This window comes from Arvicanthis niloticus, chromosome 5 (assembly GCF_011762505.2).
Source record: "Arvicanthis niloticus isolate mArvNil1 chromosome 5, mArvNil1.pat.X, whole genome shotgun sequence".
Lineage (NCBI taxonomy): Eukaryota > Metazoa > Chordata > Mammalia > Rodentia > Muridae > Arvicanthis > Arvicanthis niloticus.
Genome location: NC_047662.1, coordinates 101,725,278 through 101,736,739, shown reverse-complemented (window position 1 = coordinate 101,736,739; position 11,462 = coordinate 101,725,278). Strand labels below are relative to the sequence as shown.

General features: G+C 51.7%; 2 protein-coding genes and 1 pseudogene across 3 annotated transcripts in view; 2 read left to right on the top strand and 1 right to left on the bottom strand.

The window, feature by feature from the left end:
* The window catches only part of Dnai1 (dynein axonemal intermediate chain 1), a 67,645-nt gene extending 63,961 nt beyond the window's left edge, over window positions 1–3,684 (top strand). Inside the window, exons 19-20 of one of the 2 annotated variants that reach the window (XM_034502484.2) lie at window positions 410–595; window positions 3,393–3,684. In XM_034502484.2, coding sequence (XP_034358375.1) covers window positions 410–595; window positions 3,393–3,491 — 285 coding nt within the window. In that variant the 3' untranslated portion in view covers window positions 3,492–3,684. The remainder of the gene's footprint in view (window positions 1–409; window positions 596–3,392) is intronic. The other variant, XM_076935155.1, reaches the window with a different exon arrangement.
* A 337-nt stretch (window positions 3,685–4,021) lies between these two features.
* Window positions 4,022–4,544, bottom strand: Enho (energy homeostasis associated). Its single transcript, XM_034502485.2, has one exon. It carries the CDS (start codon window positions 4,391–4,393, stop codon window positions 4,163–4,165), a length of 231 nt encoding a protein of 76 aa, XP_034358376.1. The 5' UTR covers window positions 4,394–4,544; the 3' UTR covers window positions 4,022–4,162.
* Window positions 4,545–10,143: 5,599 nt separating this feature from the next.
* Window positions 10,144–11,058, top strand: LOC117708788 (NADH dehydrogenase [ubiquinone] 1 alpha subcomplex subunit 11 pseudogene; annotated as a pseudogene).
* Window positions 11,059–11,462: the final 404 nt, after the last annotated feature.

Sequence of the window (11,462 nt, the reverse complement as noted above, 5' to 3'; positions counted from 1 at the left end):
TGGAATATAGTAAGCCTATTAGACTGGATAAATGGTGGCTGCCAGTGTTGGATTTCTTTGTGGCATTTTCATATATACATCATCAGAGTTCGTTCTGATCCATCCTCCTCCCTCCCTGTCGCCCTTCCTCTGATCCTGTTACCTGCCCCCTTTGTCCCTCTAATAGTCTCCCCTCTGTGTCACATACATCCCATAGCTGCTGTTATCATTGATTCTGCATATACTTAAGATCCCTAATCCTCTTTAACCTCACTCCCTCCGTCGTGGGAAGAAAGCAAACCAACATGGAATCCTTCTGAGGCCTTCATGTCTATTGTGCTGACTGTTAGCCTTGTGTAGGGTCCTCAGAAAGCCCAAGATGGGAGACCAGGGCCTGCTTTAACCGACTGTGACACTAACCTCTCTGTAGGCCCATGTGTTTGACTTAGCGGTCAACAAATATGAAGCTATCTGCAACCAGCCAGTGGTGCCCAAGAAGAAGAACAAGATTACCCACGTGCAGTTCAATCCCATTCACCCCATCATAATTGTGGGCGATGACCGTGGGCACATCGTCTGTCTCAAGCTCTCCCCCAACTTGCGAAAGATGCCAAAGGTATGGGCTCTGGGAGGCCAGGCTGCCATCAGAGATTGGGGGAGGGGACGTTAGGGAGGAGCCAGGGGCTACCCCAAGTTTCTGGCATGAGGGACTCAAGGTGAGGATGGTGTCACTGCCTGAATGGGAAGGCTGGGAAAGACAGGTTTGTGAAGTAACAGATCAGTTTGTCGTACTGAGTGAGTTCCCTGTAGGATCCCTGGGGTGATTTCCAAGGAGTAAGGGGGCTTGGAACATGGAGGAGGCAAGCATCATTGAGTTATTGGAGTGCAGGATGGTGTAGACATGACAGGCTGCCAGGAGAGGGACTCAAAGCTTAGCTGAAGCATCATTGCTGGGCATACAGAGTCTCAGTCCAATGGTTCCTGAACTGGGAGCGGTGGGTCTCCCCAGGGAGGAAGAAAATGAGCCATGAGCCGGGCAACGAGGTCAGCAGCAATGCAGACCACCTTCTGAGTTCTGGTTTCTTGGGTCTCTAATAGTAAGAAGACCCTGCCCAGAGCCCAAGGACCCCAAATGTATGACACAAAGCCAAAATCAATGACCTTGCATCTATACCTGAGCCCAAATTCAGATTTAAGTCTCAAGCTTCACGGCACAGGTCTTAGATTCCAGAGCCTCTGGGCTCAATTTAAAAATACAGAACCCATTTGTACATGACAGTAGAAATGGCTGTTTGCTCTCTAATCAGCTCTGGGCCAGGGTCAGGGTTGGCCAAGTCACCCTCATCATTGAACCTCCAGGGTGCAATTTGAAGTGTATAGAGCAGTTTGGGATAGGGTCTGGGGCTTGTCTTGTTCAGCTACATTTTTTCCCCAAGTGTCCCTACCCAGGAAAAGACTGTGCAGTATCCTCTGGATACTGCCCTAGCCTATTCACCATGGCCAGGGAGGCACAGGCTAGCAGTATGGATGGCCCTGTAATTGTAGCCAGCTGGGGGAGGGGGTGGACTTGGCTATAAATACTCAGAAGGCTGCTAAGCGCCTGCAGCTGTGGCCCACAGGCTGTGGTGGGCTTTGGGGGTTGGGGAAAGTCAGGCATGGTCTAAATCTCTTTGCTGAGCCCAGCTCCTTGGCCTCAGGAGGGAGAAAGGCAGCAGCAAATTTTGTGGAACAGATCAAATCTGTTCTTAATTTAATGAGGGGCAGGCTTAAGATGGCAGAGGTGGACAGCCCCCTGGGGGATGATGGCCACTCCTTGGAGAGAGGCATAGCCCTGACGCCCTGAGCATGGTAGATATGAAAGAGTCCTACCCAGTGCGATGCCGGGAGGCAAGATTTACCACAGTTCCATCTCCTCACAGAGCAAGGGTCAGCTGTGGCTGAGGGGGCTGAACTCTGAATCTGGAAGCTTAAATCACGAAGGATCTGAGCAAGGACAGTTTGGGGCTAGCACTTGGGAGCATTAGACGTTCCTGGGAGATTGCCGTCTGACCCTGTCAGCAGTCAAGTGATTCATACAAAAGGAAGTCCTCTGGGCATCCCTACAGTCCTTCCTCTGGGAGCTGCAGATTTCCTGCCCTTCCCAAGAGGACTTACCTCAGAGGCCCAGCCCTCTCTGTCTCAGTGAACTTCCCCCAAATGCCATCAGAAGTCAAGAGCCATCTTTCCCTTCCTCCTGTACAGATGGGGGGATGAGGCTTGGAAAGCCAAGGCGTGTGTCCAGCCTTACAGGAGCTAATGACAGCAGTGGAAGTAAAACCAGGTCTCAAGTTCTGAGGGATGGGATACAGCTGAGAAATAGCTTAGCTATGGAGAGATAGGGAGAGGGGAAAGGATGCCTCTCCTGTGCCTCTCTGCCTGGAGCCGGGCTGGGTAATGACTGCCCGGCAGACCTGGGAACAGGGGTAGGGGTCATGGCCAGAGGAAACTGGAGCCCCACTGAGTAGCAGCAGCTAGACTGGGGCCAGGAAGAACCCCACGGGCTCTCACCCTCCTCTTACCTTATACTGCAGCAGGTGTAGCTGGGGCAGGTGCCAGGAAACAGTGGGCACAGGTGGCAGAGAACCACAGAGAACGGAGGGAAGGCAGAGGGTAGCTGCCAGCCTGTCTCAGCACAGTCCACTTCCCACTGTCTGGACAGCAGGGAGACTTTGACTGATGTGGCCTGCCTCAGAACTGTAAGGCCTGTGGACCAAACATACATGTGTCCAAAATTCCATTTTCTCAGGGCCCAACTTGCCAATGGAAGCACTAGAATACTTTGCAGGTTGGAGCAAGGGTCATGTGCTCAGGATCTAAGAGACAGTCCCCACCACATGGAGTCTCATGAAAAATTCTGTCTGCTCTCATGGGTCTCCTGGTACTCCCCACCCCCACCCCTGTTCTGGTTACATGACACATCAAGTCTGGCTCCAAGTGGCACTCCCCCCCCCCCCGTCCCCCCAGCCCTAACCTGAAGGTCTGAGGACACCTGTGGCCTAGCCCATACTCCTGTCTCCTGCAGTACCCGTCTATCCCATCTCTACAGGGCCCAACCTGAGTGATCCTAACATTGAGCTCCTGCCTCTCCCCAGAGCCTACAACTCTCTCCACCGCTGGCAACCTTTGAGGGACTGGGGATAAACCTTTCCCCACTCCCTCCAGCACCAAGGGCTTGATTCTTGCTAAGCTTTGAAGCTAGAGCTGGATGCTCCCCACAGGCCCTCAGCTGGACCTCTGAGTCACCTAAACCCAGTGGAGATCCAATATGCACTGGGCAGGGGAGGGGCAGGGGACAACAGGTTGGGAAGAGGAGCCTGTGGCAGCTCCCAAAAAGCAGGTCGTACCCATTCCCATTGATGGTTCCCTCTCCCCAGGAGAAGAAGGGGCAGGAAGTGCAGAAGGGTCCAGCTGTGGAGATCGCAAAATTCGACAAACTGCTAAATCTCGTGAGGGAAGTAAAAACCAAACCCTGAGAGTCTGGCCTGGGCCCTGCCCCGTGTTCTGAACCCAATACAAGTGAGGACTGCCTCACCCTGATCAATCCTAGTTAGTATTTGCTTTTCTCATTCTGGTTCTTAAGGTCACACTACTTTTCTCCATGACTTGACCCTCAGCCTCCATTATACCCTCTCTGCAGAAATAAAGGCTAACTGGACACTCATCTCATACCTTTATTTATGTGGTTTTTTTTCCTACCATACGCCCCCCCCCCCAGAAAAGAAATCTCAGGGTAAGCCATAGTTTCATTTATTATTCAACAAACAGTGGGAGGAACAGAGAAGGGGCCCAGCCTGGACACCCTCCCGTTATTGCCATGGGTCCCAGTTTGCTTCCCCAACCTAGGGAGCCCAGAGGTGCTGAGCCTAGGAAAGGTGTAAACTCAGCCCTTGGCCCTTGGGATGGAGCAGAGTCCAGATGGCCCTGGCCCTAGCACCAACTCCTAACCCCGACTCCAGGCCTGTCTCCCTAGGGCTACTCAGGCCTCTCTTAGAGCCAGGCTGGCTACAATCTAGGCTGCTGGGTCCAGCTTCAAATCGTCTGGACTCTAAATTCTGAACCCCAGGCTGACTGAATTCTGGGATCCGATTCCACGCTCTGACTCAGGTATACTCAGGTCCAGGACTCCAGGCTAGGCCAGGGGCCTTCAGGGCTGCAGCAGGTAGCTGCCTTCATGGCTAGGCTTCTGAGGTGGTGGCGCCTTCTCAGGACAGGGGCCAGGGCTGGAGTTGGGACTGGATTCCGAGAGAGAATCGACGTCAGCAGAGCGAGAGTGGCAGGCCCAGCAGAGAATGACCCAGAGCAGCAGCAGCAAGAAGCCTACAAGGCCGTTGCAAACGATGGCAATGAGAGCCCCCTGGGAGATGGCTGCCCCCATGACAGGCAGCACCCTCAGGCCAGCGCAGACAGCGGAGCTGCCTCAGTGGCAAGGCCCATGCCGAGGCACAACTCTGATGTGGCCGACTTTCCAAGGAGGCTGTACTGTCCACACACAACGACTTCTGGGCAGTGAAGATGCCCACCTGCAGTCCTGAGCCTGGGGAAGTACAGAGGAAAGTAGACGGAGGTGAGGAGGAAGTGGGCTGAAGCCAAGGTGGATAGCTTCCATCTTTGGCCTCAGGCAGACAGCATTGAGTCCCAGCAGACTCAAGTACCCCACAAAGCCAGCACCTCCACCCTCGGGCCTGGCTCTGAGCCCCTGGGTGCTGTGGTGCAGCCGGAATGGGGAGGCTATAGTAGGCAGGCAGCCTCTCTCTCTCATTCTCCTTGGAACTGGTGGGTATAGCCTAGCCCTGCCCACCAAGCTTCTAGCCTTCAGACATGCTGTTGGTGGGCGGGACTGAGGTGGCTTAAGGCCCAGGAGGAAGATTATGACCATCATTGTAGTGGCTAGGGCATCCTCTCTTTTCTGAGGGCTGCAGTCAGCCAGTCCAGGAGACCTGCAGAGGTGCCAGCTCACACAGAGGGAACTTTGTGGAGGCCTTGGCAGGAACGTGTGGGTTCTGCATACCCAAGACTGTGAGCCTAGGTGTACCTTTCCCTGGGACTTTGCCTCTCTGGGTCAGGTGTGTGTCTGAACCTACATCCTCCTGTCCCTCTCTTCCTTGCTGGATCTGCATCCTTGCCTCTGCAAACACACCTCTTTGAAGGTGTGTGGCTGCCTGTCTCTCTGTGTCCCTATCTCTGAGTGTCTTGAGTGTTTCACTTGTGTGTCTCATTTCTCTACCAGTCTCTCTGTGTATCTCTTGTCTCTTTTCACGACTGCTCGTCCCTCTGCCCTCGGGGACATGTCTCCACGGGGTCGGTATCGGTGGTTCTGTGCGTCTTGCATGTGTCCCTGCCTTTGTGTCTATCTCTCCTCCAAGCTCTGTCTCTGTGTGGGTCACTGTCTCTTCATATCCGTCCAAGATCTCTGTTTTTCGACCCCCTGCCCGTAGGGGAACCCCCCCCTTACCTGAGTTGAGCCCGGTGCGCGCCCGCGGGAGGGTCCGGGACAGCGGGATGCTCAGCGCCGACTGAGGCTCGAGAGCCTGCGGGCGGGGGGCGGCGGGAGGCGGGCAGGGGCGACGTCCACTCCCCGGGCCCTCCCCCTGGGCCGCGCAGCCTCCTCCGGCCGCTCCCGCCGGGGCGCGACCGGGCCGGCCTCTGCCGCGGGCGGTCTGCGGAGAGCGGGCACCTCCTCCCCCTGGGGCGGCGCCTCCTCCGCGGCCGGGGCCGCTAGCTCGCTCGCTCGCTCGCTCGGCGGCACTCGGGCGGCGGCGGCAGGGGCGTCGAGGAGTTCGGCTGGGCTCGGCTGCGTTCGGCTGGGCTCGGCTACGACGGGAGAGAGTCGGCTGAGCTCGGCGGGCAGCAAAAACAGAGAAGAGCCCCGCCTCCTGAGTGGCCAGCGGCCTGCGGCCCTTTGGGGGCGGAGCCATCTCCTGTGCCGCTGCCGCCGTTCAATTGGCTGTCCGGGCCAAGTTCCCGCGCCATTGGTTGTGCTCTGGGGTGGGACACGACCATCCTGGTGCAGGAGAGGAGGGTGGGACTTGGGAAGGGTGAGAGGAGGGGTATATAGGGGCCACTTTGTTTTGATCCATCCCTTGAGAGGCTGAAGGGCCAGGCCACCTTTTTGCAGGGACTTCTTGCACCTTCCACACCTGGAATGCACAGCTACATGTGAAGCATCCACCCCTCCATATCCGGGAGAAGTCTGTCTCTATTATCTGAAAAAGTCCATGTGTCTCCACATCTGACCCTCCTCACCTCTTATCTTTCTACGCATCCCTTTCCCAGCAGAGTGTAGACTCCCGCATGTCCATTTTATAGCGCCTGTAAATTGCCCCTAGTCCTAAGAACACTGTGATCTCTGGGAACACACGACCTTTGTTGCGTTTTACTGATTTCTCACCCAGTGTTGGTCACAGGTTTGTGCTTTGCTTCCTGGAGGGAACTTGAGACACCTGAAGAATGGCTCAGCTAAGGCTGAACTAAATCCAGGCCTCGTGGACAGCCTGACTCTCCATCCTAATAGTTCTGAGACCAAGGTAGCTTGGTCCAGAGCAGACAAGTAGGTTTCCCCGTCCCCGTCGCCCCCCCCCCAAACCCTTAAGTGGCAGTGCTAGTGATGTAACCTAGGGCGTTGGGCTCACACACACAAGCAGCTACATTTCTGGTCCTCCAGGGTTCCTAAGTGTTCTTCCATGTGCCTTCTATCACATATTGTCCATGGACAGTCAGAGACCCATGGCCCCGCAGCCAGCCTTGACTTCTCTCTGGAATACTACACTCACAGGGAAATGCGGACTGGAGTCACAGTGGCACTGGCTCCTGGTTCCACTTTCTAACTCTCTTAAACACAGCTTTCTTCTCCATAAAACAGTCATAGTAATAGCGACTTCTTAGGGTTTTCACTAATTCATTTACACCATACCAACCACATCTCAGCAAATGTCAGCTGACAAGCCAAGACCAGGTGGCAAAGGGGCAGGGCTCCTCCTTCCGAAGAAAGAAGAAAGGGAAGTATAAAGTCGTCTCAACGGCTGAATCATCTATAGCTGCTGTGTTAGAGATGGTCTAAAATAAACTGCAGACCCCGTGGAGTTTGTCAGGATGGATTAATTTTAGTTTCCCCCTGTTACCCAGCAGGGCGGGGTATTGTGAGAAGGATCAGATCAGATATAGGAAAGAGAGAGACATATGGTCGCACATCTGAGTATAATGCCAGTGACCTAGCTGCAGGGGTTCAGATTTCATCCTGGAATCAGTGGGGAGTCACTGAAGAATTTTGAACATCATCGGAGTGTTGTGATCACAGCCAGAAATTAGAAGGATGGTTTGGGCCACTGGGTGGAAAGGAGTCCTGAAAGCATCTGAGAGGGAAAGACACTCCTATCTCTCACATTGATGAGGGGCTAAAAACATCCTTGGCAGAGCAGGGGCACATTGCGGGTACTGAGATACATCAGCAGGCAGAACTCAGTCGACAGGGGAAGTACGAAGAGGACGTTCTGGGGTAACTGGTCAGCAGCTGCAACTCTGTGAGGCCATGGCCCATGATAACACAGGAGAGGAGATGCTGAGATGGCTCAACTGGAAAAACCACTTGCCACCAAGCCTGATGATTGGAGTTCAATCTCTGGAATCAACATGGTGGAAGGGGAGAACCAACTCCAACAAGCTGTCCTCTGTCCCCCATGCTACACCCTGTAGCACACAGCTGCCCCCCACCCCACTAGATAAATGTAATTTAAAGGTACGTTTCAGCAAAGAACTAAAGCAGTAATGTTTGGAGATGTCAAATTTGAGGTAGAAGGCGCTAGTGGAGCTGCTCGGCAGACATGAATACGCAACTCCAAGGTTCAGGAATGAGGTCCGGTGAGTTTTTACAACAGGGTGAGAGATGAGTCAGAAAAGTAGGTGAGCTCACGCAAACGGTTTACAGGACCCACACGATGACCCCATGGAGTGGGATGCAGAACGTCCAGAAGCCTGGTGAGGAAGCAGCGGAACAGCAAGTCTGCCCATCGTCCTCGGGACGAATCCTCACAAACGGCTAGAGTTTGGATCTAGAATGTCCCCCAGAGCCTGGGTCCCCAGCTTGGCATTGTTGAAGGGTGGTAGGAACTTAAAGAGGCAGGGCCCAGTGGGAAGTGTTGGGTCACTGCGGGGGCGGGGTGGGGGTGGGGGGTGGGGGGGCGTGCTCCCGGAGGAAACGGTAGGACTTAAATCTCTTCCTCTGTTTTTCTTGTCTGACTGAAGAAGCAAGTAGCTTTCCTCTCTTCCTCTCTTGAAGTGCTATCTTGCCACTAGCCCACAAGCAACTAAGTAAGTCATGACGCCTACAAAACTGTGAGCTAAAATAAACCTTTTTACTTTAAACCTTTTTATTACATTGATAAATGTATGATTTATTTATTTGGCTACATATGTACATTTGCAGGGGCCACACAGGCGCTGAGGTCAGAAGATAGCTTTTAGGAGTTGGTTCTCACGGTCCACAGGTGGGTGCTCAAGATGGAAGTCAGATCATCAGGCTTGGTGGCAAAAACATTTACCCACTGAGCCATCTTGCCAGCCCCTCTTTCCCTTTTGTATTTAAAAGGTAGGTATTGAATGCAGGGCATGGTGGCTCAGGTCTTTAATCCTAGCACTTGGGAGGCAGAGGCAGGCAGATCTCTGTGAGTTCAAGGCCAGCCTGGTCTACATAGTAAATTCCAAGACAGCCAGAGATACATAATGAGACCCTGTCTTAAGAGACAAATAAGAAAATAGATAAACAAATAAATGTTAAGTACCTCAAGTGTTACAGCAGTGGAAAGCTCACATTCTTAGCTACTCTTCCTGTTGGGGTGATAAAATACCCTGGCAAAAGCTAGAATCTTTTGTTTGTTTGTTGTTGTTTTCAAGACAGAGTTTCTCTTTGTGTAGTCCTGGCTGTCCTGGAACTTGCTCTGTATAGACCAGGCTGGCCTCAAGCTCACAGAGATGGGCCTGCCTCTGCCTCCCAATCACTGGGATGAAAGACATGCACTACCACTGCCAGAGAAGAGCAACTTAAAGAAGAGTTTGTGTTTGCTCTCAGTCTGAAGTTGTAGTCCATCACGATGGGGAAGTCACAGCAGCAAGGCTTGAGGCAGCTAGCCATATTGTATTACAGTCAAGAAGCAGGGGGTAACAACTGACGGTGCTCAGCTTACTCTCTTCTTTTTATTTTTTAAATATTATTTATTTATTTTTATTGATATGCGTACACTGTAGCTGTTGTCAGACACACAACAGAATGGTGCATCGAATCACATTACAGATGGTTGTGAACCACCATGTGGTTGCTGGACATTGAACTCAGGACCTCTGGAAGAACAATCAGTGCTCTTAACCACTGAGCCATCTCTCCAGCCCCCAATCTTCTTTTTATAAGGTCCAGAATTTTAGCCTAGGGTATGGTGCCACCCACCATGGGCAAGTTTTCTGACCTCAGTTAACCTAACTGAAGTCATCCCCACAGCTATGTCCAGGTGATTTAGCTCTCACCAAATTGACAATTGATATTACATTGTCAAATATATGATGATAACTTCACCTCCTTTCCAGTGAGGGGCTGCTCAGTTACTACCACCAGAGGTTATTTTATAGGACCACTGTTCAAATATAGATTCTCTGGGTAATATCCTTTCATGATCTAGTTAGGTCCCCATGAAATATGAATATGGCATCTAATAAGCCCAGTACCTTTTGACTACGTTTAAACCAATGTACACACACACACACACACTAAGAGTCCTAATACTTAGAGATGGAAAATAGAGATTAAAATGGAATCAAAATTAAGCATTTTGCTGGCCGTTAATCCACAGCATCATCTATATATTTTGGGCCATGAATAATAAAATGATAAGACTAGACAACCTCATGGTATCTGTTTGTTGACTCGCTTTCTGGTTGGGAAGTTCCTTCATCAGCCTGTACAGCTTTAGTTCACAATGATGAGATCCCTTCTTTAGTGTTCTGAGAGGACTGCAGTGGAGGAGTTCCCTGTTCCCATCGGCACTGCTCGGCTGCCATCCAGGGCATTGTTGTGAGATTGGGCAAGCACAGATTTTGTATTTATGAGGATTAAGATGTGGAGATCCTTCTCCAGATGATACAATGCACAGGTACAGTGCTCTCTTTCTCTCTCTCTCTCTCTCTCTCTCTCTCTCTCTCTCTCTCTCTCCCCCCTTTGTGTGTGTGTGTGTGTGTGTGTGTGTGTGTGGTGTAAAGGTGTTTGAAAAGTCTGATGACCTGAACTGGATCCCTGGGACCCACAGAATGGAAGGAAGGAACCCAAGTCCTTCAAATTGTCCTCTCATCTCCACATGCTCTGGAATGCTCATGCATACACACACCATCACCACTGTCATCACAACCACCATCATCACCATCTCTACCATCAGCATCATCACCATCTCCACCATCAGCATCACCACCATCAGCATCACCACCACTATATAAATGTAAAAGCTCAATAAATTAAATAACAATAAACAACTTAGCAATTCCATTGGAAGAATCCCATTTGTTAAGAAAGTATTTCATTCCCGCAGAGTGAGTGGGGTAGGCGCAGCCATGGCGACACTGAGGTCCCCGACGGCACCCAGTGTCATCGCAAGACCTACATTACCACGGCCTTAGGCGGCCTTTGCGGCATAATAGGCTCCGCACACAGCATCACACACAACCCGGCAGATTCCGCCCTGGAAGCAGTGGCCAACGTTGGCCGGTTCACATTCACTGCAGCTGCTGTTGGAGCGATGTTTGACCTCACCACCTGTGTCAGTGCCCAGGTCCGAGAGAAGCCAGATGACCCCTTGAACTACTTCATTGGAGGCTGCGTGGGAGGCCTGACATTGTGAGCACGAACTCACAGCTATGGGACTGCAGCCATGGGCTGTGTCTACATGGGCACTGCGGCCGCCCTGTTCAAGATTGGCAAGCTGGAAGGCTGGGAGTTGTTTGCCACCCCCAAGGTGTGAGCCAAACCCCCATGGCAAATAAATGCTATATGTCCAGGAAAAAAAAAAAAAAGAAAGTATTTCATTGATTCTAAAGGGCTGTTTTGCCCCCCTCTACCCCGCCAAGGTTAAACAATTTTGGAATCAGGAAGCATTTTTCAAGTAACGGCATGTAGTAAATTTTTATTCCTTTTTTTTTTTTCTCCTTAGGAATTCACAAAGTAATTTGTCTTTTGTAACTGATGGGATTTGAACTTTTAAAAAAATATATAGTAATTTTGTCATTCAGAGTTCTTTTTTCACGAACAATAGAATCTACACGGGATAGTTAGGACAGAGAAGGGGCTTGTTAAAAGATCATATTTAGCTGAGAATTGCTAGGGAAAATGGAGATGGCCTTGAGGCCGAGCTTCTAGGAACAAGACCGAGCCACACCACACAGCCCAGTGAGGAGCCCCCGCCATTGCTGCTCTG